This window comes from Xylocopa sonorina, chromosome 10 (genome assembly GCF_050948175.1).
Source record: "Xylocopa sonorina isolate GNS202 chromosome 10, iyXylSono1_principal, whole genome shotgun sequence".
NCBI classification, from domain to species: Eukaryota; Metazoa; Arthropoda; class Insecta; order Hymenoptera; family Apidae; genus Xylocopa; species Xylocopa sonorina.
Genome location: NC_135202.1, coordinates 7,292,702 through 7,319,597, shown reverse-complemented (window position 1 = coordinate 7,319,597; position 26,896 = coordinate 7,292,702). Strand labels below are relative to the sequence as shown.

The 26,896-nt window shown below is 40.9% G+C and overlaps 1 protein-coding gene across 2 annotated transcripts in view; it reads right to left on the bottom strand.

Annotated features, from left to right (window-relative positions):
- Positions 1–282: 282 nt before the first annotated feature.
- The window catches only part of LOC143428340 (uncharacterized), a 42,297-nt gene continuing 15,683 nt past the window's right edge, over positions 283–26,896 (bottom strand). Inside the window, exons 2-4 of one of the 2 annotated variants that reach the window (XM_076903130.1) lie at positions 1,716–1,908; positions 986–1,130; positions 283–724 (exon numbers count right to left, since the gene is read on the bottom strand). In XM_076903130.1, coding sequence (XP_076759245.1) covers positions 444–724; positions 986–1,130; positions 1,716–1,907 — 618 coding nt within the window. In that variant the 5' untranslated portion in view covers position 1,908 and the 3' untranslated portion in view covers positions 283–443. Of the gene's footprint in view, positions 725–985; positions 1,131–1,715; positions 1,909–16,117; positions 17,063–26,896 lie in introns of those variants that run through there. The other variant, XM_076903129.1, reaches the window with a different exon arrangement.

The window sequence follows — 26,896 nt, the reverse complement described above, 5'->3', positions numbered from 1 at the left end:
GGCAATCCAAGCTGAGTACACGTTCCGCGTTACATGTCAATAATATATATATATATATTTATGTATATATATAGTATGTACTGTATATGTATGTATATATATGTATATATATATATATAGAAAGTTACAAAAGATAAAAGAATCGAGTATAATGTACACGTACAGACTGTCCTCGGAGACGGAACGCTTCCAACGGTTGTCCCCCATTTTACTTTCCCCAAAGCTTTAATCTATACTTAGCCATTCTCTTCGCTCATCCCTCTCTATCTTACCCCCGTTCGTTACTCATTTTCATCCTTTCTCTTATTTGGTCTGCGACGCCTGAGGAGGTGTTTTTTTTCTTTTTTTTTTTTTTTCTCTCTTTTTCTCTCATTCAGCGGATGGTACTTTCATCGTCAACTAACTGGAACCCGGTTAATTGGCCGGCTCTCTGACGTCGATCATTAGGCTTCGTCGGAGTGGGAGCCTTGGGAGCTGCGCTTCTTCTTGTGGTTGCCGTGATGGTGATGGTGGTGGTGGTGGTGGTGTTGATGCTGATGGTCGGTCGGGTGCATCAACGCGTCTGTTTCCGGTTGATTCTGATGGCCCACCAGAAGGTCCAGCGTGCCGCGAGGAAGTCCAGCTTGATCGTTGACCGGCGGCGGAAGTGGCGTTGCCACTGGCGACTCGGTTGGTAACGGCACGCAGTGCAACACGTAGCATCTCACGCCTGCCAGGATGATACCTGGAAATTGTTGGGCGTCAGTATTGGCTGGCTTTGCGAGAATTACGATTAACTGATTAATTAATTATTTTTTTAAATTTTTATTACATAAAAATACAACATGGTTCTGATATGAACGAGTTACCAGGTCATTTTACTCTGATTCTGCTTAAACTAAACGTATGGAGTAACCATGATGCGTTGACCTATTCTCTAGTGAACATCCCTCGAGCGAGATCCGCATCGTTCTACGATTTTACGAGCTACGAAAATGTGGCTCACCTAGGAGAAGCAGAATGGTGCCTGCAACGAGGAGAGCGAGTCTATGGTCGGTGGTCGTCGCACCCGGGGCAAGTTGGACCAGACCAACGACCAGCACCACTGCGCCCAACAACAGACATACCACCACCGCGTGCAGCCCAGATATCTGTGGACAATGCTCTTGTTAAATCATCTCTCACCCTTCACGGAGGTGCGAATTATTCTGGAGATGCGAGTGATTCCAAGTGGAGAGCAGTAAATTATTTCAAGGTAGGATTCAGTTTTTGTTTCGCGGACTTTTTAGTAGAAAGCGTAAGTTGTTCATTCTCTTGTGAATTATTCTACCTAAAGGAATTTTCGAATATTGTACAGAAATTTATGAAAATTTGCAGCCTATAAAAGGAACAAACATGGGTCGAGTACCAAGAACAGAAGTGGAAATAGACAGTTACCACACATTTCTCCGTCTCTATTCTACGTTAAAACTGTGTCTTAAAACGTAAACACTATACACCATAGGTTTTATTCAAAAAACGAATCCTCAAGTTAGAAACGAAGCAGCCTCGACCAAACACGCGAGGTATGGAATAAATAGAAAAAGATAGAAAGGCGAACGTTCGTGGTATCGTGGAATGTATCACGATGCGTAGCATATGTCCAGCAGAGATCGATAAATAGCCGTGTTAGAGCAACGATGCCGGTTACTGCGACGTGTCTACTTACGTACGTTACATGAAAAGAAAAGAATCACCTTGCCGCACAAGTACAGCTCGGGTAAAGGCTCCAGGTGGCTGTTATGGCCATGAGGGCTCGGGGTAGGCGGTGAACCTTGAGGCGGTGGCATCCATTGACTCCCTATGTAAAGCTGACTAGGACGTTTCAACCTTTTTTCCTGTCGCTTACGCTCGTGGCGAACAGCCACAGCTGGCATCGCACCGATCATCCTGTAAAACAATCAGAGAACGTTAGTGAAGAACTAAAAATTGTGCACGATGGCTATAAACGTTTAATACCTTGCATGGTCTATCTATTATACTTATATACAAATCCTTTTTCGAGACTTCATAAGTTTCTCCTTTTAAATTTCATGAGCGCATTTTTGTAATCTTTAGGCACATCTCAATTTTATCACCCACTGAAGTGTCTGGTAAAATTAATTTTTAATCATAGAAGTCCATTAAAGACAAGATAAACAGAAGATTTATTACAATGTGGCAGTTGTAACGAGGAATAGTGCCGAGTACTCGACGATCCAGAATTTCACTGCGTAAAAAGTGCAATCCTTTAAAGGATAAGAAGAACTATTACTTCGTTTCGTTTCTAAGTGGCTTTGCAACTTCGTCTTATTTAATCGCCAAATTAAACTTTCAGACCTCCGTTATCTTGGCTGGGGAGGCAAAAGTAGAGGAATATTACTTCAGCGAATTTTCCGTTTGCTCGTGAATTCTTGACTGGAGGAATAGAGATTATGAAATATCATCCCTATTATTATTCTCAGTTTTATTCATTTTTAACTTAAAAAATTTCAGTCCTCACTTTTTATTAATATTATTAATAACAATATATGTTACTTTATGGAATCTAGTAATAGAAAGTAAATAAATAAGATCCTTTTCGACGTGAACAAAATGTTCTGCACGACTCTCTACTGTCTAATTTTGCAAATTTCGTTATCTTTTCCAGTTTTATCATGACTGATTGGGTGAAATACTTACTATGCATATATAACTAGCACAACCAGGTCAATTTGACCTCAATCAAATAAGTAGGTGAAATGAAAGCTTTATTTAACTCAATGCTGTGTGACTGTATTTATTAGTGCTGGTCTGGTTTGTTTTAAAGCTTTAGAATCTCCATGGAAGATAATCGATAGCACCGCGGATTATTAAAATTACAAAAATACGTATAAAATATTTATCGAATCCTACATCGATCTTTGAAAAGATCAATCGCATGGTAAAAATTCTATTTTCGCAAAATCATATATGCCTGGTTAATGAAAAATAAAAATACTTCACCTACTTCTGTGCGTTTCTTCTCGCTTCGAGAATTATTTTATCTCGAATCTTATCGACTCGATTCCTTCACTTATTATTTCTAGAAATATTAGATGTGCACACGTTGAATCACACCGTGTTGACACGGATCGCAGACAAAGTCTATCCTGTCCTATTAGAAAATCCTGCATGAAATACTGGAACCTCGCCTATCCTTCACTTTTCAAAGAGTGAAAGTACCTGATACACGCCGATGAATCTGTTGTTTGCCCTAATTCCCGAGGTTTACACAAGGTTTTACCGTTTATCTTCGATACGCGATACGCAAAAATGATATATCGTGTCCCAGGGGAATATAAGTGATGATAACAGAGGAGATTTACTTTATATCTACTTTCGGTACGCCAGATAATCCGACGACTCTACACTTTTAACTTGCGCATTATTAACAACGCAGCATTCATTTACGCAAGCCACATACTAATTCATTAATATACACAATAATTCATTAATACACACAACTTCTAATTGCAAAAAAAGAATACTTATATTCTTCGATATCCCTATTAGTGAATTCATTTAACCGCGAACGATGCTAAAATTTCGTTTCTCTTTGAATACTGGAGAATCTGTGCGAAGAGAGGATCGATGTAGAAAGACGAGCAGGCTTCGAGTCGGTAGTCGAAAAACGGGATTTAGGACGTCGCGTTTAAAGAGAGAAAAGGGGTGGATCTCTATTTCGACGGAATGGCTGTTCGACAATACGGAATGGCGGGTGCAGTTTCGGCGAGTTCGTGAACCAGGAGACGCTATGAACTTTGGTGACCCCAGGTGACCCCGTCGGTCGATACGTCACTACATCCACCCCCTTCGCCCGGTTAGCTCGGGCAGCTAGCTCGCGCGTAGCCCGGTTCCATGGGGTTGCGCGGCGGATCGACGTTAAAAACCGGGCTGCGATGCTTTTAACGCTTCGAGTGGCCCGAAAGTTCGCCAAACCCGCCGTTTTCGATCGTCGAGTGGTTAAGATACGATGTAACACGAGTGGCTTTCAGGTCTAATGAGAAGCTACGCGGCTAATCGTTCGCTGTTGGGGTGCGCCCATTCAAATATCGTAATCGTGCAAGAAACACGCGTGAAACTTGAAAATATACCTTAGATCGAGTTGTACTAGATACAGATAGGAATAGAAGCAATTTACCACAATTTTACAGTTAAAATAGATCTCTGGAAAGAACAGCAAGTGCTCGAGGGACCTTTGTGTGGCGAACGTCGTCGCACTCGAAGCGTTGAACGACACCCCTGCATACTTAATGGCAAAATGATGTAAGCCAGAAAATAATGGATACAGCCAGACCGTTGAAAGCGATTTTTACTTTTGTTCTACTCTTCTTGAGGATTTTCAATAATTATTTCGTGACGTTTCGTATGAAACGACATTTCGTAAAAGGTTCACTGTAATTCAGTGGCGTTATCAAGTGGAGGTTCGAGTGGTTTGTTTAGACAACATCGCATGGTATTATCCGAGTGTAAAGTAATCGATGTACGAGCGGCTTTGTTCTTATTTAACAATGGCGAGCACTTGGTGTCGAAGCTCGTTTGAACATCGCATGTCGTTTCGTAAAAGGAAGTAGAGGACCAAAGGATACTTCTCGAGCAGATTTAATTATTTTTAAATAATTAATACGCTCTTCTGCTTCGAAACGAATGGAATATAAAGAATTAAATCCTATTGTATTATCTTTTCGACATGTTCAGCTGCAGGGCAATGTGGTTTGATGTTAAACGCTAAAGAAAAAGCAGGACGTTGACGACGTAACGAACAGAGAAAAGATATTTTATAAAAATTCACGTAAGCGTGAAGTTCTGGCGAAAATGTTTACTTCGCTGTTTGTAGGTCTTGTTTCAAAATGTCGTTATATATGTAGGTCGTCTCGATGCGAATCGATGAAAGGTTGAATCCATTTTCCTATCAAATTTCACGAGAAGTTTGGAAACGTTTAAGTAAACCAATCTCTTTGTTGAGTATTTTGGGTACGGTTTCGTCGGTTGTTCCATTACGCCATAATTGCTGTATCGATTAATCAGTACCGTGTTTCTACACGTATTACCATTGTTATGCATCACAATAATTTATTTAAGATAATACAAACCCACGTAATATTTCGTTATCAATTTTGAGCACCGTCGAGTTGTATGAATTTTGATGTACAAACATCTCCATTTTCGTATCCAAAATGTTTAACAAAATTCTGACTAGCTGTTGAAAAAAAATATTCGTCCCCCTCAGAAACCTCATTAAATACATAAAAAATATTTCTTTAACTGTCAAGGTAATTTTGACGACTGTTAGAAAGACAGTCGCGCTATCGAAGATTCCCACTTCTTCAACTTTGCTCTGTATATTATAAAGCATCACGGGATATCGCAAAACTGTTGGAAAAATGGTCAATTCGGATCGCAAATTCTCCGTGTAAGAGCGAGCATTCTGCTCGGGGTATATCTCGTCGAGAACATAATATCGTCTGGCGAAACGAGGCGTGCACGTCTGCTTCGGCCCGGGGAGTAATAAAGCACGAGTCGGTGAACGAAGCAACTTTTTATCCAGGTCGTTGAATTTGTCTCATTGCGCAGTACCCTCGACCGGCGAAAAATCCATATCGCGCGCAAACCTCGTGCGAAAACCTTTTATAAATAAATTTCATAAAAATGTCCTACTCGCGTCATCGCCGTTGTTCCTTAAAGAAACGATCCGCTGAACCCGAAATCTTCGGTTCGAAGTAAATCACGGAACATCGACGATTATCGACGAAACTGATTATTACAATAATTATTACGCCTCTGCAAATAATCGATACATCCTAAATCGACAACTCGATTCGTGAAAATGGGATTTTTATTAGTTTAAACGAGCACAGGTTCGTTCGATTTTTATACGACGTTCGATTGGTTAAATAAAATATTTGGTATGCAATTAAGGCTCGATAAGACGACACCAAAATGAAGCGCTAAATAATTAGTATCTAATGGTTAAACTCTTGCCTAACTCAATGTTTGAAATTCTAGTCTGGAACTGCGATAGAATTACAAAATAATTTAAATCGATCGATAAGTGCTATCTGAGCTATCTCCATTAAACGCAAATTAAATTGAAAAATTGTGCCAAAGAGGTCGTCGGATTATTTATTAACGTACCGTACTTAGACGGCTCATTATTTATGTGTAAGAGTTGGCAAAAATATCGGAAGGATGCTCCAATAAAAAGACTACGTTAAACATCTCAGTTTCTATGTTGTCATTCTCACACGAATTAATCGGTTGTTCATCAAATGTAGCTTTTGTAGTGTTAGGTTATCAGTCGATCAATTATTAATTTCCCGACACTGAAATTTCCATATAAATTAGACAATGTTTCTCGTACGGAAACAAGTTATTAATTCACGTGTCAGTCCAGTAATGAATGTTTCAACTTTTCGTTAACACTGCGTAATTGGAAACTACTAACTCCAATAGTTAGCGTACATTTGAAGTACAATATTTTAAGAATGAACATAAAAAAATTTAATCAATTCCAGAATAACTCGATAAAATGCTATAATAAAGAAAGAAAATAATGGAATATTCGAATATTAAGACGAGAACAATCAAAATTGATGAAAAATTATTGTTCCGCAAAAGTTCTTTGGAAACGCTTCTTCGAGTATGCATCGATCACTGACGGTTTCAATTTTCTCGAAGAATTCTATCCACGGCGTTGAGAACAATCTTTCACGCCTTCAAACTACCCCCGACAAACGATCTGGGAAAGCTGTTAAGTTCATCAAACGCTTCTCGATGAGGCATCTCTAATGATAAAATCTTTATTCTGGAGATACCTCCTCATCGGCGAGACGTCTTTCACGCCGTTACACTTTCCTCTTAAGTCGAAAGGACGGCTACTTCGAGCCCCTCGGATGTTCCTCAGGAATCACGAAACGCACGATCTCGGGAAATCTTGACGTGGGATCGCAAAATGTCATGTTCGATCATGTGCACGCGAGATTCGTTTCCTAGGACGCTGTACTGTGTACTTGTCGGTTGAACTGTGTATACCTCCTTGAGAAACTCCGTTTCGGATTATTCGAATAAGATCTACGATGGAAATGCTACGAGAAAGTTTGTAATTTACATATCGAGTTGTGTGAATTAAAATATTTTCAAGGAATTAATATTTCATTGTTTCTACGTATTATAATTGATCGCTTTCGAACACAATAATAAAAAAGATACGTTGCCTGCGTTTCTAAAATCGACGCTAATTCAAAAGCTACGTCTGGGAAAGAATTATTTGGGACCCTGTAAAATTATTTATCAAATTGTTTTTTGAATGGATTTCAAAGAATTACTCAGACGTTGGATTGAAGAAACCTACTCATTAAGTTAACAGTCTTTTCAAGTCTTCCCCAATAATTTCACCTTCCACGGTTACATCAATTTCATTTGCCAGAATCACTTTCTCTTGCCTACAAAAAAAGACGATATACAATGAAAATGTAAAAAACGTAATACGATCCAAAAGAATTGTACATAATAATTTCCTCGAAATTTATTTTTGGAGCTGTAATAGACGGATTGACAAACGTGAACGCACTTGATTGTCGTGAACGCATACGAATCCTAAATACGATTATAAAAGCTTAGAAAGAACAGCCAGGTTACAAAGACTGGAGCGTTTCATAAAGATTTATTCTCGAAAAGTCGTGCATCAGGTGTATACAAGTGGTACAATAGAGAACCGGCATAAGAAAGCTTATTATTTCCTATTTATAATATGGTTGCGGTAGTAATAAGTATTGCAATAGTGTTATGCAAGAGCTAGAATAATTTTAACAATGATAAAAGATCGTCGACCACCCTCAGACACATACACCACAATCCTTATCGTCTACCTTATATCCTAGTAGAACTTGTACGTATAGTAAGATTACACGTTTAATTACTTGCCTTGAATGGATAATCGTTCGTCCGCTGATTTCTTTCCATTCGGAGCAAATTTCTCTTTTCTCTACGATCAACCCCTTCGGTGTTCAATCTCGAGGACGCGTGCAGACGACAAAATGGGACCAATTTATACGCCATCGTATCTTTATAGTGAAATCAGAACTGGTAATACTTATTGCATTCCTCTGCGGTTCACCATGTATAGCAATATGATCGATTAATGGGATTCGCGCCTATGCAACTTACGTTGTCTTAATATTAACGATATAAGTTATTACACACACATATACACACACCAGCGCGCGGTCTTTAGTTTAAGTTATCTTAATTAATATTCGAAACGTCCGTTGGAATCGACAATTCCATCCCCCTGGAATGAGTAAGTCTATCTATACAACAACTATGTAGAACTGGTTTCATCCCTTACAGAAAAGGATGCGAAAACACGTGGAACGTAATTACACCTGAACGATTGAGAAAATGAAAAATGTCCTGACAGAAGATTTTAGTTAAACAGGTTAGCGTACATACGAATGATAAACAGTCATTCAACGATCGTGGGATGCAATAAATATTGCCAGCGATGCGAAAAGTGATTCAACTAATTCAAAAAAACGGACACTCGTCCGCACGCATGCTCGCGTAACCATCAGAAGAAGCACCGAGGGGGTTAGGCTAGTCAAACTCGACCTCCTCTCTCATGGCCTCACTTACGCCCACGTGAGATGAAAAAACACCAAAGTTACACGTTCTCGCAGCACAGAAATGAGAATCGTCTCGTGTTCCCGCTTTATCGAGGACCCTGCGCCCTTTCCTTGATGAGAACGGTGCACCCTCGACCCCATCGAATCCCCATTCTCATTCGCCGTTTCTCCAAACCCCCGGAAGTGGGTCCAACGAGCAAAACAACGAAACGCAGAGCTCAATATATACCCTCAGCAATCGACGAATTCCTCGTTACCGCGGAATTTCGTAACCCTCGCGCCACCCCGTCTCGAGTCTTTTCTCCACAGGAAAACATCCCCCTGTCCCCGTTTCTGTTTCATCGTTTTCAGTCTCGAATCGATATGCCGTGAACGAAGAACTTCGCGGGTCTATTACTACCCCTGCGGGACCATTCGCTCGCGCGCCAGGGTGGAAACGCGACGTCTCATCCCCTGGAAACCTCGCTCGACCACGAGTGGAACCGTTCGCGTGAAAGGCCAGAACGGATCGCGAAACGATAGAGGCGAGCACGACACGCGTGAACCCTCGACGCGTTAGAGGCGACACGTCGCCCACACCCGTCTGTCCGCTAATTAACACTCGAGCGTCTGTTCGCAAGAGGCATCGAGGTCCTCGCGATCGTCGAGAAGAATGGTCGATCGAATGCCCGCGATAGTTCCGACGATATTCTTCAGGGAATATGTACATGCACCCTGTTCGAGGGCCCCTTCGTTCAGGAATAGAAAACACCGGTTTAATTCGCGACTCTTTTCTTCTTCGCAGGAAGCGGGACAGGGAACGCGATCAGATTCGTTTGCGTTGGGGGTAGTTAATATTTTCGCTTTAAATAACAGGATATCGTGTCGGCTTTAGTGTCACACAGGGGATTTTGCGAAGTAACTCGAAATTAGCTGGTTGGAGTTGAGAAGTTTCATTTGCTTTTCTTATCGCTGCTGTGATATATTTGCTCATTTATTGGCACTCTATGTTTTCGACTGTAGTTAAATGGTTCTATCTGAAACATACCTATGTGTAATTAATTAGGTGGAAAAGTTAGTGGGAGAATGTGATTAGAAAATTTTTGAATATCTAATGGAAACGAACGAATATCACGTTAGGATAGTAACACTTTTAATTGGACGGTTAGGTATCGTATAACGAGAAATTTATTATAGCAATTTAGTAATTGCATTGATCAACAAGGGGTATAAATAATGTCTGTTAATTGGAAACAGTATATAATTATATATCCACAATAATCCCAAATTGACTGGATTTACAAGTTTATTAAGTCATTCCTCGAAGGGGCCCTCAGGATCGTGACATTAAATGCCTTACTGTCTTTTAAAGCTTCAAGCTATCCCTCGCACTCTGTAAATGCGCGTAAAATGTAAAGATACAGCACGAATGTGATTGTACCACTTACTTCAAGATATTTCCATACCTCAGATTAACGTGCCGTGGAACCCGTCGCGTTTCGATAGCATCCCAACCCCCAAACCACCCCATCCCCCTCAAATATAGAATATACAGTGGGGATGTGTATACCTAACGGGAGATTTTTCGTGCGTTTGAGAATCACAATTACAATGTACAGCAATAAAAAACGTTAGAACCCGGTGCAACATAGTATAAGTTCAGCGTTCGAAGGAGATTAGATAGATAGCTTAAAATGAACGCGAGGAAAGTATAGAAGTATCTATATAATTAAAGTCGATCTGCGATATCAGCCTTTCAGTTCTGAAAGAATGGAAGAATTGAAATAAAATCGCAAACTAGACGCTTCTAACTTAACGTTAACTGATGTTAGAATATATAATACAACGAGAAGTAGCGAACGTATACATATAAATATAAAAAGTTAACCAGTAATTATTGTTGTTCAAATGTAGTTAAAGAGTTCCAAGGGAAGTATTTCTGAATAAAACTTGTATTATGCAAGTACACTGCGAATGTGTTTTTCTAAACATTATATTTGAATGATGTATATATATATATCTTCTATTATATGGATACATTAATGTATTTAAATAGAATTATTCCTATATTTTCTCATATGCTCTTTTCATTGGATTTCTTCACTTTCATTTCGATATTATCTCATTTGAAATTTAAATGAGATTAAGAGAAGCATTTCATGGCCTCTCCTCCATAGATTGTAGTCTCCAACTGCTTAAAATAATTGTAGAAATTGTCTATATTAATAAGTTCTATGCAACAGTATATTTTACACCACACAACTTTTCTTAATACGACGTTTCGTTAATCCTTCGATGATCCGGGATAGAAAGGTCTACAATAATTACTGGTTTATAATTGTTTCATATGCATAAGATGTATCAGAAGTGATAGGAAGTTTTACAAGCAGACTCAGCAGTTAAATGTAACTAAAAAATGTTAATAAATGGTCATTTGTATGGTGCGTTAATTTCTAAAGGAAGAATATCAAAAACTTCAATTGCAATCATAAATTAGATGACACAAGTGAAAATTAATAATAATACCAGCACGATCGAACTGATTAATTTCTCGAAGATCGCGCAATTATTTTTCACACATTATGAAACATCCTATGCGTTAAAAATATACAATAATTTATACAAGAACCAGTTCGTTTATCGCTGTCGCAAAAAATTAGACAGAAACTAACCGTTGAATAATATCGATGGAATTTTGACTTAGTCGCGATCGTCCCAAGAGGGAACCATACGGTATCGTTAATCGAAACCAATTGGCTCCCTTCAACGCTGAAAAGCTACGCGGAATACGAAAACACATCGCAAAAGGCACTTTCACTCAACATTCAATCGAACCAAATCGCCGCGTTCAATTTTCTCATTTTCCACTTGTTTCTCCCTTGAGCGCATTTCTCTGGCGTGACTCAATTTGCGACGTACATTTCTCTGCATCTTTCCCTGTTTCTCTCATTCTCACTCTTACACATTTTCTTCTCTCTCTCTTTTTCAGCTTCGCAAGAGCATACAAAAAGTTGGAATTGCGCGGAATGCAAAAAGTGAGGACACCACTTCTCTCTCTCTCTCCCTCCTTCCTTTGATTCCCTTAGCTTAATTCTCATCTCTCTTCCATTTCATACCTCTTTCCTCATTCTCTCCATTCTTCTTCTCTATTCGTTCCGCCCTTAATAAATACACAAGGTGTCCCAATTTAAAAAAGGTAGAGATGTATAATAATATAATATATGTACAGAGTAAGATTCCTCGAAAGAACATTATTCACGTTTTCTCGGTATGACTTTTTAATTAATTAATTTTTTTCATTGGATCACAGAATGGTAGCGCCCGAGCGTGGCAATTTCTCCTTGAAGACACTCGAAAACGACCAGCCGTACGAGACACGCGAAACGTCGTTCTTTAACGCGTCCCACGAAATGCACGAGGAAGCGAAATCATTTTCGTTCCTCTGCTGCAGCGTTTCTTCATTTTCCTCCGCTTCTTCTTCGTTCTCGTCGCCTTCGTTCGCGCGATGGCCATCGTGGCGTGACACGCGAACGAAAGCAGAACGTGAATCGGGTCGTTTTCGAGAATCTCGCCGTCTAAAGCTAGCATATGTAATAATTTAAATACCCAAGGTATTATAAAATGGAATATAGCGTATATTAAAGTTACAGACTATCTTAATAAGTAATGCGCTATCAGTCACTGGACACTGGACGCCCGGAATTAATCAACCGGGGGGGAGGGAGGACGTCGAAAAAGATTCGAACTGCGTCGACTAATTGTGTGTCGTTAAATAGAATGTGTACAAGTAGTTCGAGTTCCGATCGAATGCACTTATGAGAGAAAGCGGCACACGATTCACGTGTAATACATGTAATTAACCTCGAGGCTACGAAGATACTAGTCAATGAGACGCGATAACACACGTGTTCGAATCTGAATGGAATTTGTGACCCGCAGTGTCAATTTTCAACTCTGTCCCCTCGTGTTCGAAGCATTTTTAGTATCAAGAAAACTATACGAAAACTGTTAGTATTAGACGCACGTGATTTTTCTTAAATTTGAGAATAGTTTAACGAAAGGGAAAGACTCGATTAGGTCGATGAAACGTTGTTAATTATCGTTCCTCGCTAATATTTTGGTATCCTAAAGTCGTTCGAGTAGCTACGATAAAGAAATTTTTATTTTTCTATGCTCCACTCATTCCTGTATTCCAATTTCTTGATTCTGTAGAGACTACGGAATGCAGTGGGACATAGAATTGTTAATCGTTCGATTGGAACATTTGTGAATTCAAAAATTGCTGAAGATCAACGCAATTTTTAGGATAAAGTATTTTCTCCTGGTTAGAAGTTACGTACGCTTAAATTTCTTACAGAAAGTGGAATCGAAGCTATAATTGCTACGTGTGTACGTTGAATTAAACATTTTGTTGCGAGCAATGCAAATCGGAATGCAATGTACCAACCACTTAAGAGATGAAAGAAATATCGGAGAACACAGCCGATTGTTCGATCGCTGTTACTCGTCCCCAATTAATTATTGGAATGTACCAATGAAATCGCTCGAGTAAACCATTAAATAATACAAATGACCCAGCGAGAAATTAACGGAACATGAAACTATAAATTACAGATATTACATACAAATACATTTATGTTGTATCAGTAAAATAATAAAAATTAAAAAAAAATAACAATAACAATACCAACTATAAAACTCGTAGAATTCACGGATGTAAAAAACAATATAAAAAGAGCTTATCTAGCACAAAAAAAATTTGTAAATATGATATTAAAAGATAAAGTGCTTCAGAGTCAACGAAAAGCCGATCAAATTAAATTACAGACATACCATGCCACAGGAAGTAGGAAAATTCCCAGTGAGCTTCGAACTTGGTTCAAAGAAACCGTACGATTCATTTATCGACGCTCTGTCAGTAAAACAACAATAAAAAAATGTTACTCGCATTTCTTCCCCGCTGTTCGAACTAACCAACGACTCTGTGCGTACAATGACTGATACCAGACGGCTGATATCGGGACCAATCCGCGAACGAACGTTCGAGGGAGCGTTCGTCTCGATGAATCTTGATTCCTAAAGACGCGTGGTCCCGATCCCGGTCCCGCCGTACGAATGTAATATTAAACAGTAATGAGTATGCGTGCTGACGTTCGTACACTCTGTATAGGATCCTTACACGTCTATTAAATCGAATTTCGGTTACAGGTGATCAATCGATGAATTTAATTATCCGAGATCGCGCGGTAGAAGAAACGTCAGCCACGCGGAAAATTCCTCTCACCTTCCTCGCGCTTAAATTCCCTCGTTCGACATCGCCTCGAGACCCTTTAAAATTGTTTACCTTCTCCCTCGAATTAATTAAATCTTGGTCCTTGATTGCATGGTTTTGTTTATTTATTTATCTGCTACGCTTAGAAGTCGTTCTTACGCGATCTTATCTTCTCATCCTGCGCCCAACCACCACGTTCAACGGCGACTTAATACCTCTCCATTGAATTTTTCCCCATACTTTTGACATACCATCCGCTTCCGGCGATGTCACGCGGGACAGAAATCCTGCCGTGTTCTCGATAATGGCGCGATCCTACGTCTGCCCGGGGTATCCTCGAAATTATTTACCTCCGTCCACGCGAATACCGTGCGAGAGGGGTTGAAAAATTGTTCAGGTCGATCGATTCGCAGCGTCCGCCGACACGCGGCTCGTACGTGTCGGTGCACTTAACGAGGATACGACGGGCGAATCGAAAACTTTGCTGTTCTCGAAAGATTTCTCCTTAAAGAAATCGTCGTCCCACGCGAAAGTTTTAATGGACGAAAAGTTTCCCCCGTTTCGTGGCCGTCGTGCTAACTTTCGAATCGGTTTCTCCTTTCCACCTCGTGCCCGAGGAATCAGGGAGGAAATTATCGAACGGAATCGTTAAACAAATTAACAAGTGGCTGCTGTGTTAAAAATCAGTTTCGCATAATTGCGACGAAACGTTCCGTTTTTGATCCTTCAACGAGAAGAGAAGTGTACAAGACATCTGAATCTCTCTTATTAGGAGATTTACCTCCTTAGGCAAGTGTTTAATCCTTCTTTTAATTAATCCTTTTCTCTATTCCACGTTCACATTTTTCTACATAATCTATGTTGTCTAAATAATTGTACCTTTCAATCGTACATGTTCAATGAACGTTTTGACAGGTACATAAAAAATCTGGCTAACTTTGACTCGCGAGACACAGTGCTTTCACTCGAGCAACTGCTTTCGCACTGGTTGGTGTGTACAATCTTTCCGTCCACTGGATAGATTCGAAGTTCCTCCGCTGTTGAAGGGTCAATAAACTGGCCATTGTCGAAAGATAGCACGCGTGTCTTTGCGCCGCTGTTTCCGTTACTGTAACGCGAGAAACTTTGTTACCGCAGTTCGGTCTGATCTGAAATTATCGAGATCTCGATCGGGTTCCGCCGCTAGGCAGCAATAATGCCGTCGAGTAACGATCTCTAACGCCGTAATTCGTCGAGGAAATTGATTTCCTTCCACGTCGAGCGGCGTCTCCGTCCTCTTTCTTTATCTTGTCGAACCTCCCTTCCGTCGCGAACGCCAATACGCAGTTGAATCGTGGATACACAAGAGGGGCGCGCGTTTGTCCCCGTTTGACCCGCCACCCCTGCTGGACCGCCTCGCCGGAAATTGCTCCGGGTGGAATTGCGTTCGGCGCGAAGAGGAATGCTCGTTGAATTCGCGACGAAACTCGATCGACGAGAATCTGAAACTTTCGAGGAGACAGCCGATACCTCGGGAAATTGCGTTCGCGATCACGCGGATTACCCTTTCGTTGGATAAGTGAGCCCTCGATTAGTCGTTCGCTTCGTGGATAATCGAGCATCCGCGTGTATTATCGAGAGTGTTGAACGATTGATAATTCGTATGAGAGACAACGAGTCTTGCTTAAGATTTCTATTCATCTGAATCATGTTACTTTCATATTTTCTTGCTCTGTTTAGCGCACGATAATTCTGTGGCTTCTCGTTTACGTGGATCAACGAAAACTGATGTATCGATGTAATTTGCAACGAAACGTTGGTCCCACTGATCAAGCCACGCGATCACTTGACGATCAATCGGTTCTTCGAATTCATTTCTTCGTATCCGGAATGAAAGTGAAATTCGCTCGAACAGAACCATCGAAATCTCGATAATTTCGTAAAACAGACTTGAATCCGGTTTTAGCTGATCGTAATTCGTGATTAAACCGAAAGGAGATTCGTCAGGATTCTATCTCCCGTTTCCTTCCTAAATATCTTCCTTCCTCTTCCGGGTTTCTAAGATCGCCAACTTAAACGCTTCCCCTTGCTAAACTCTGCTGTTCTCGAAGGTATTAACTCGTTCATCCGAAACGAATCGATGAGATATCGCAGGGAACTGGTCGAGAGTTCCAACGTTGCTGAGTTTTAAGAGATCTTCGCTGTCGTCGTCATCTTTGTCGTCGTCACCGTCTACCCAAATTTGTTCCCGATATATATGAAGTTCCTCGCGCTGATTCGAGCTTCGGCTAAAACGGGGCTCTTCGAACTAGCGCCCGTTGCCTAGATTCTGGATACGTATGGACGATGAGCCTGTTGGGGGTTCCCGTTTTGCTTCGAGTAGCGCGGGTTCTGCAGTAGCTCCCTGGTCTCGCTGGGCGAGCCAGGGCTGAGGCTGTTGGTGGTCGAGGTTTCCACGCGGTCGCTGATAATCTCTTCTTCGGTGATCTGTTCGAGGTACAATGCCGATTGAACCGCTTGGTGATCCCCGTTCATCGTTGGCGGTGGCGAGTAGGCAGGCGGAGGGCTCCTAGGCGGAGACTCGGAGTCCTTCTCGTTCTGTGTCTCTATGGAGGCGCTGGTGGCCGCTTGCTGCATCTGTTTCGCCCTTCTGGCGTGTTTCGTGGTGAAACCACCGGTCTCCGCATCCCTCTCGAGCCTGTGCCCGGACTTGGATCTGGTCAGCTGCCTTTGCACGTACTCCTCCAGGTCTTGTTCCTCTTTCTTCGCGATCACCTTGTTCAGGACGATTAGGAAGATTCCAATGAAAATACCGAACAATCCGATGGCCACCAACTCGTTCCACCAGCCACCGGAAGCCTTGGTGCCCCACTGGGCCAGATCGCCGGGTAGCAGACCGCTCATCAGAAGAAAAGCGCCTAGGACCAGGAATACCACACCGATGTGGAGCATACCCACCGACGTGACCACCTTCGAGTCCAGCATACCGTGGCCGGCCGAGCGATTCGTATGTCCATTCTTAAGGTGTCTCGGATGATGGTCTAAGGAACCGGTAGAAGCCCTGGGCGAAGTCAATCCGCTCTCGCCCGATTGCGCGCTATAACGACGCTCACGGGCACGACGCTGCTCGTCCCGGCGCTTTCTTTGACGCTTGATGGCCAGCGCCGAGTGCAATCCAACCGCGTGCATCCTGCAACACCGGAAAGACAACCCTTGCTCAGTCAATCCCTCTCTACAACTATCAACCTCTCACTCTCTCGTTCTCTCTTTCCCTTTCTCTCTCTTACTTTCACTCCTATTTCACTCTCTTTCTCTCTCTCTCTCTCTCTCTCTCTCTCTCTCTCTCTCTCCCTCTCTTTCTTCGTCTGTTCTACAAGTATTTACTGTGCTGTACGTTTGCTCGCTATTTCCTCTCTACTATCTCGAATCAGAAACCGACCTCTCCCTCGTGGGAACAGTTTTAAATAGTTTGGGCGCAACGGATCGATACGTCGAGACGAGCATCGCGAGTTTCGCATCGGCGAGCAACTATGCGACTACGAGAGTCGAGGATTTGGAGGATTCGAAGCGGTCTAAGGACGCTGCTGGTCGCACGCTAATTTAAACTAATTTCGCCAGGCAAATGTATCCTCTACCACGGTCGATCGCATGCACTGAGATTCTACGTTACCGCCGTGGCGACGTTCCATTTACGAAGGCGTTAAGAGTACTTTGATCTACGTCGACCGTGCAGGAGAGGCAACGATACCCGACGCTCGAATTAAACCACGAGATGGTCCAGTCTAGTTCACCCAGAAGCGTGTATCCCGTTCGGACCCGAGGGAATCCGGCGCGCTTTTAGCTCGCCGGCGACGATGCTCGTTTCTGTGAACGTCCGCGTGCTCTCGAACCGATCGATCGCGCCGAAACGCTACGCGACGCTAAAGGCTGTGTACAGGGTTCGCTCACAGGGTTCACAGGATGCACTGCGATAGAATCGCCGCGTTAATGTACGCTACGCTCGCTAATAATTTACCAAATTTCCATCTCCCGTTGGCTGTCCTCGAACCTGCGAAAGTTTCTTCGTTTGCATGTCCGCCCGTCTCCTCGACGGCGCGATGCTCGGCGACATGAAAAAAAGGAGACGAGATGAAGTCTTCTCCCTTAGCTTTCATCTACTATCGTTCTTTTCAGGTGCAAGTGAATGTGTAATCAAAAAGTACGACGTTCTCCCGGCTCCTCTTTCGTTCTCGAAACAGGGATACGTCGACTTGCTACACCTCATTTCCTTTTTTTCTTCTGTTCCTTCTGTGCCTTGAGTATGTATGTAGGTACCTTGTATTTGGGCATAGAACAGATTGAAATTTACATATGTAGATGTTACGCGAAGCGGAGTTGAAGAAGGGTTGCAGGTCTTCTGGTGAGACTGATGCTTTTACTCGATGCTTGAGATGTGAGATTGACAGTAGAGAAGAAAGTGGTGATATGGAACCCTTGTGAGTGCGTTTTATCTATTTTACTATTTAAAGTATAACGGACTGGTGTTTGATTAAGAAATTTTCTCTTTACATATTATAAATAATGTATGCAAATTGTAATAAAATTTTCGAACTGAGAGATAGAATTCTAAGCAAGTAAAAATGACTGATACGCGAAAGATGTAACGTAAATGAAACATAAATACTACTAAAATTGCACAAGTTTTTATGTTACAAATTGCACGTAAAATATTTCTTTTCAAGGCGAGCTTCCAGTTTTCACTCGCACGATTCCATATGTTACTAGTTTCTCTCCTACTGAATCTCACTGCGATGCTGACACAAAACTATTTACAAGCTTCTGGTTTTGACTGATCTCTACTTTATCTCTACTCTAATTATTAAACTAGTAAAACATAAATGACGGGATCAATTTCTTAATCAAATTGAAGATAGAATGAAGATACATAAATTTTTCTTTGTGCTTGCAAAATGACTTTGCTCTTCTTTTCTCGAAGAAAGTTGGCAATAAAGTAAGCAGTTAATGCTGTAATAATAATGGTAGACAAATCTAGCAATTGGAAATATTTATGAGTTTCAGTGACTCTAAGCTTATTACTTTCCTGTCGCCTGTTCCAAATTCCAATTCGATGTGACATAAATTCAACCTACTTCTAAACGCTGTTCTATTATTACACAATATTTCTTTTTTTTTGTACTACGATTCTTAATAATAAAACAAAACTTGAGAACCCTTGTCTCGTACAGATTCCAGTACTAACCAAATAATCGCTAATCGTTTAAATGAACACTCGTTTGACAGATGCGCATCGGACTATTTCTCCCAAACTTTTCATATAAATCAGCGATTGAACGATATTTCAACGTACATGTATTAAAAATGCAATAATTATTTTTGTAATTGATACATTTCATCGAGATTCTCATGTGCACACGTGCCGCAAAACGAGAACAGCGAGACCGCCGTTTATATAAAAAAAAAAAGCGAGAATTCTCGTTTCCCGATGCGAATGTGTTAATTATAAAACGCGTCAACAAAATGTTTCGCTTCGTCGCTTTGCGCGTGCTGAACATGTTTAAAGTTTCAAATTAAATTGGCCGCTGCTATTAGTTAGAATTTGTAATTAGTACGAATCTGGACCGCGCCCCTCACCCTGGTCGACGTATCCGGCTTCCGATTCGGCGTGCATGACGGAAACTGACCAATTTAGAAGCCGACGTCCAGTTGACAAATGCAAACACGGCGGGAAGTCTTTAGAGAAAAGTTTCGTATCGATATATCTGATGCGAGAGTTATTACGGCGAAAAGAACGAGCAAACTGCTGAATAACGTTACGCATGACGACGTAAATCAGATAACAACTTCCTTGAGAACATTCTTTCGATTCGATAGAAAAACATGTACGTAAGATTTTAATCTACCGCCCGTTTTAGTGTTTCAATTACCCTGCTTTAACTCGGCGGAAAGAATATTCCGAGTGTTAAAGGAAAAGGTGGTCTAACTTTATGAATAAATGAATTTGAAAGTATAATATAATATTTTGTAACAGTGAACTGTGTGCTTTGTACGTCTTATCGAATCAATGAAACTAAATAAATATTACTTTGTTGAAATTAAACTAAGCATTTGGTGCATGAATTACATTTTCAGGCAACAACTGTACAGCGAAAGTACTCGTTCGAAATTGGACAGAGTAATTATGTGAAATAAAGACTGATGAAATAATTTAATGTACCAGTTACTACTTTGCGGAAGATTAAGTTGGGACAGGGCTAAAAAGGATTTTAATGCTGACGTTACGACGTTCCTTTTTCTCCTGACTTCGTTACGGCTGCTTTTAAGATTGCAGATGTACTACATTAAAAAAATGCACTCTACACAGAAATTTTCATCCCTCATTTTCCCCGTTCCTCGCGAGAAAAGCTGCAAAGCGTCGGCATTGAATATTCCGAGTGTACAATCTCTGGTTAAAGAGCGACAATTAATTCACCGCTACGAATAAATTAATCTTTCAAATCACCAACTACCACGTACGAAATAGTACGAACAAGTCAAAACGTGGCGTATCTCTTTTCGTTTTCGATCGAAGCGAAAATAATGTACTCTTATCGAGGAACAGTTTTGCGAAACAAAAATACACTTCATTAATTTTAATTGAGATATAATATCGCATGCACGCGACATTATGGAAGGGTCAGTGCAATCCCACGGAAATTCAATGAACCGAAAGATTCAAGAGGCAAGACATCACATTTCCTCCCATCTAACGTGATATTATAATTTTTCATCTTTATTCATCGTTCACAATTATCAGAGAGAGCAAATTTCAAATTTAAGTTGAACGTCCTCGAGCGTATGTATTTCGCGTAAAAACGACACACATATGAAGACGATCGCGTGTAAAACTCGTGTAGGATACACGTAATAAAAGCGTGCTGTTTAATATTGCAGGATAACCTTCATTTTACTATCGCAACTTTTTATGCGATTTACTTTACTTCGTCGGAGCAGCATTGAGAAAAGAAGTTTTCTTTTCGAAAACTTTTGCCATTCCCCTACAATGCGATGTCAGTTTCTTCTACAATTTTATAGATGTTGCAGAGTGGTTGAAGGTGCGATATAATTTAGGAAATGAGCAAGTAAACTTGTATTCTTGGTTTCTGCCACTTGATAAATCGTGTCGATGTAACTCTTACTTTAAATGGGGACGCGTATCACTATTTCTTCGAGTTAACGTGATACTACATTTTCTCATAATTTACATTTGTAACAACGAATCGAGGAATCTAAAATCTGACGTGAAAGTTCATTTTTAGCATATTGTCGCATGTTCAATAGCTACGACGAAACAATAATCCTAAAAGCAAACCAAGTAGATCGTTCCCTCTTTAACCAGACGAATCTTCAGCTTTGCGAAGAGACTCGACGCGTTGGCGGACGATGGCAAATATTAGGAACGTACTTTATTACACTAATTAGCAAGCTTCAATAGCTAATTAATAAAGCTTCTAGGAAAGGTACACGCGTAACATTTATATCCTCCTCTACCCAATATTGTGTTATCTATAAATCATTGACAAAATGCTATTGATATTTTGGTTTCTGCAACTAACAATTTAATTTTCAATTCGATCAAAACAATTTGATTCTCGAAGCTATTCAATTATTTCAATTCACTTCTGAAAGGTATTTCTAAAAGCATATCGCATAAGGCCATCTTTGTTCGTCCACCGAACAAACGCGCACAACCACACACACGACCCGTTTCTCCGCTTTGTTTTTTATCGCAAGCCTCTCGTAAATGAGAATCATTTTTTGTTCACAAGAAAGTGTCCTCGTAATCTGGGAATTGCGAACGCGAGCGTGTATCTCAGCTTGACGGTCGGACATTTCTAGTTTATTCGAGGACGGTTGCATACGCTCGAATTTAACGGCTACGATGTCAACGCGTGTAATTTTCCCGGATGCTTGACTGTTTTCAACGCATTTGTTTTACTCACGAACGCGACATACGTCCGCACAATATCCCTGCAAATTTGGCACTGTGCACCAACGCGCCGAATTTCTTCTCAGAGTCGACGATTTGTCTGACCAAAGAGAGGAAAAATCTACTCGGTCGCTTCTTTAGCTTTACTTTCGTTGCAACTATTGAACACCCATGAACACGAGACAATACGAGCCAATCGTGATCAGCAGCCAAGTTTGTCGACTTTGAAAAAATTACGTAATTGCTCAATTCTTGCAAAAACAGATAGTAGTCATAAAAGTTTGCATTTGATGTGTGCAGTGGAATAACAAATATTTATTGCATATTAAACGCGAAATAGTAAGAATGTTAATTAATCTCTTTCTCTGTTCGAGGAGATTCCGTGGAGAATCGAGAAGAATGCGTCCCCATTTCTCGCGGTAGGTCTCTCGGCGATCTCACTCTTTTAATGGATCTTCGACAATGCCTTCTACCACCAATCTTCTGGGCACAGTAAGCCAGGATTTTCGTGAATTCCATACTGTGACATATCTTCTCGTATAAGCTCGTTGTATTTCCTGGGATTTTACAACAGAGTTGCCAAGTCCATTTCGCAAAATCAACTCTTGCCTCCTCTTCATTTTTAAATACACTAACAATTTCTGTTTCCTTAAGCACAAAATCTGAAGGATTTAATTATACAAGATACGATGAAAGTATCCAAAAGTTAATTTCATACGATTTTCTTTCTTCTAAGAGTTCTCTTAAGTATCGTTGCATACGTAACTTTTTTTCTCCCGAATATCAAGTAGGAAATTTAATTATTATATCCACAATAGGTGAAATTATTTTAAACCGACAGAAAAGTGGTTTTATACGAAGGTCGATATTAAATAATATATGGAAAGAGCTCATCAAATACGCGCTATAACGAGACATTTGAAACAAAATGTCGTCTAGCTACTTCCAAATTAATTTCTCTCTTCATCAAAATTCAGCAGGAGTCGATTACGTGGTCTTCCTGTTAATGGCAGCTGGCTCAATGTGAAATAGAACCAGGCTTGTGCGTGTACATGAAAGTGATTTTACATAGCCACCCTGCGAACCGATAAAGCTAAAATTCGTACACGAGAATGACATCCCCCAATTGGCACTTAACCTGACATACGACAAAGTAACGATGCGTACAAAAAATTAATGTCACCCTGATAACAATTAGCGAGAAAGTGAATGAGGTTAGAGTTATTCGCGCAGACCAAAGTGGTTCAATCTACTGTCTCTTAACCCGAAAGCAGATGAAGCCACCGTTGCGTACCAAAATGGCTTCCTGGTAGCAACTAGTCAGAGTATGGGTAAAACTATGGCGTGTACCAGACGATGGCTTCAGTCTATACAGTGTCAGCTAACCCGGAAATGAATGTACGTTCACACTATTGCATTCGATAGCGACTGGCTTCATCTTAGTAACAGCTCGCCAGAGATTGGATATTACTGTTAGCGTTACATAAGGCGACAGGATCTAGGAGACGTCTCTGGACGCAGGAGCGAACGGCTTCGTTCTAATGAGAAACTGCCATGGTGGCAGACGAAGCCACAACACGTCCAAAGTTTTCTTAAGGTTCATCGAGTAAGCAAATTGCCTCGACCAAACGCTGGGCTAACGAACGGTGATAATTTGCCAGATTGAAATCCTTACAAGTATTTCAATTTCATTAATCCTGACCGTTTACTGCACAACGTGGACTAAAATCGTGGCTCGTTTTCCTCTGCAACTCGCACCGATGCTTTTAAGGTAATGAATATGCGCCTAAGTTTTTCAAAGAGCGAAACCATTCGTTCGACCGACAAAGGAAGCTTAAAATCTCGTTTATTACTATGTACATTGTAAGCGCAAACGAGTATGCAGGATTTTAATATTTGAAGGTAATCCGCTTCGTCCTTTGAACAAAATCCTCCTGTTTCGTACGAGTTGGACCGAATCATCGAATTAACTTCTCCATCGTTAAATTATTCACCGTACCTGCTCCGTAATAGAGTATCGCGGTTGCTAAGAGATCAGCAACGAAGATTGCATATTCATATCCTATCCCAACATTGACTTGTGTAATCTCGTTAATTCTATTCAAGATTTGAACGGTTTTTCGAAATGGATACATTTATCTCGTTGAGATCAAACGAAGCTTCGTTATTTCCCTTTTTAAAGTTCGCGTCGCGTTATTAACCGTATGAAATTAAGGTGGCATCAAAATGCGAGATCTCTATTAAGATATCTGGTCATAGCGGTACATATCATCGGAATTTTCTGCATTTATATGAATGAAGCTAAATTAAATATCGCAAACTTTACCAAAGACGATATGATAGTGTTTTACGAAGCTATTTAAAACATAAACTCCACTCCTATACCAATTTATTTTTAATTTACCACGCGTAAACACTAGCAACTCTCATTTTATATCGCACACAACGAACAATCGATAAACTAAAAATACCTTGTTATGCTTTTATCAACCTATGGCTTCCATACATAAACCACAACTAAGAGTCAATCTACTTAAAAAGAATATTCATATCTCCATCTACGAGCGAAAGAAAAGTATAAATTTCTCCCAGACTAATCTACTTTCATTTAGAAAATAAAATGATACGATCCGTCGATAAATTCTCTGACAGCAGCGAGATTAACTGAATTTCTTACAGTTTAATGTTCCACTGGACGCTTTGATATAATAAAACTAAATCATTTGCGATAAACCAGCCAACAGTGTCACGCAGAGTTGAGACAGTAGCTGACGCGAGGAATTTACATAAATCCAATTGTTTATAGCAGACATGGGTTTATGTACCTCGCTCACAGAACCCCATCACGCGCATGAATATTAAAATGAAACGTTATATAGGAGTATCTTGGAAGCAGCAAGATCGTTTAGAAATATGGCGCTATGAAAATACCATGGATATATGACAGAACATTTTAACATTAAACAACCGAGTTCACCAAACGTTCTAAGTTAGTCAGATAGTAACACGTGCCTGTCACGCACACTACTATCCTCTAACCGGGTGTTTTGCTATAAAACAGGCACGTCGAACCAACGCGGTCTACGGGCCGCATGCGGCCCACCGGAAACTGTTCTGCGGTCCGCCAAGATCGATAACCAATACGTTTATTTAACTTTATATACACGTATCTCGAGGTCATACAAAATGTACGTACTTTGCGCATGCCAGTGACTCACGAAATGCCAATAGTGTGCTATGTTTCATCTTTACTTTCATTTATTTTTTTCTTTCGCAGCTCGCAATTTAATATGTAACACTTAAACATAGTTCTGGGTATCGATATCGTAGAAACGTCAAGTACGTATCGACAATAACCGCGGCGAAATTTTTCGAAACCTGACGCGGCTAAATTCGCAGAAAATCGATGTTAACCCTTGGTTGCAAATTGAAATCCCGCGCGCACCCCCAGCGAGTCCTCGAGCGTCCTCCAGAAAGATTCAATTTCCCGCTTTCAAACGGACCAGGGACAATTTCCCGTGTCTGGTTAAGGAGACTCGACAACGTCGTATTGTCGAATCGCGAACACGCGCCTCTTCGCCTACGGTTCTTCGTACGATTCCACCGCCCGATTGTTTTGCCCGGGAACTTTCTTTATCGTGAATCGCCGCGTTCGAGGAACGCGTACCAGCGTACGGTCGGGGTTATATTTACCGGCGTCGCGCCGTTACGAAATGTAGGTCGAGCTTCGATGGGAAAACGCCGGGGACCCACCCCACACGAGGCTTCGGTTCTTCAGGATAAGATTTTTATCTTCGAGCCTCTGTCGTCGCCCGTAAACAACGATAGCCCGTTTCGTACGATCGAATCAAACCGATTCGTATCGCCCATACGCGACCTATGTAAACCCGCGGTACTTTGCGCGCAAACCTTGGTCACGTCGATCAGAGTTGTAGACAGTATACAAATGGGATGATATATTTTCTAGATCGAAGTCATTATGTGGTTTACGAGACATTTTAATTGTCTGGAAGAGTGTATTGCAATATCTGAATTTCAGCAATTATCTCAGCAATGGCTTGAAATGTTGTTCGATATTATCAACAGTCTCGAAGATGTTCAAGCGACTGCGTTGGTCAGAAAATGGAGAATTTGGTGAATACGAATAAGAAGAGAAACGAGGACAGATGGAACATTGTGGACCATTGTTAACCCAGAAAACATTAGAGTACGATTATTCTTTCATTATAATTTACGTGTTGCTATCTATTTGAAACACAAACTGATTCACTATTAAAGTACCGAATCACCGTTTCGCTTCTTAAAACACTGATTTCTTTTTTAACAGACACGAATATAATTGCATTTTCCATTATTCTCGTTTCTTTTTCGAATTTTCCACTCAGAAAGGAGCCGCCCGTAATTGGATCGAAAGCATCGCGATTTAAAATATGGGGCCAATTAGAAGGCCGAGTACCGTTTACGGTCGGTCTATATCGTTGCGTTTCATGAGAGAAGTTCGATCAAAAGCGAACCGTTTTTCCCTTTTTTTTTTACGCCTATCCATATTACAGATTTCCCGTTGTTACCAACTGAAATATATTTAAAGATATTCCGTTACACGCAATTATACAATCGAGCATTGCGGTCGCCTTGGCGCACGCTCCCATCGGGGTTGCTTTATTTCTCTAGTCGAATCAAATATTCAACAGTTATTAAAATATGTAGATCAACATCCCGCATAAATTGACCGTGGAACTGTGTCTCGTTTCATCCGGACGCCGAGCACGCTTCCTCCGGGTCGCAGGTACCAGAGGAATTTTCAGCTCCTACGTCTTTCCAATTATCGTTTGAGAGCCACCCCGACAAGTAACGCGGAGAAATTGTATATCGTTTTAAGAGCAGCTTAAGACGCTTCTGCGCGCACTTATGCACCCTGGCTGAATTAAAAGTCTTCAAGATGTAAAAGAGGACGCTCGACAACGGCAAGACATCCACCATTCTTTCTTGAGATGACTTCACAATAGGAAATGTCCTCTTTCCTCTGGTGAAACGTTCGTTTCTCGTAAAACGACTCTT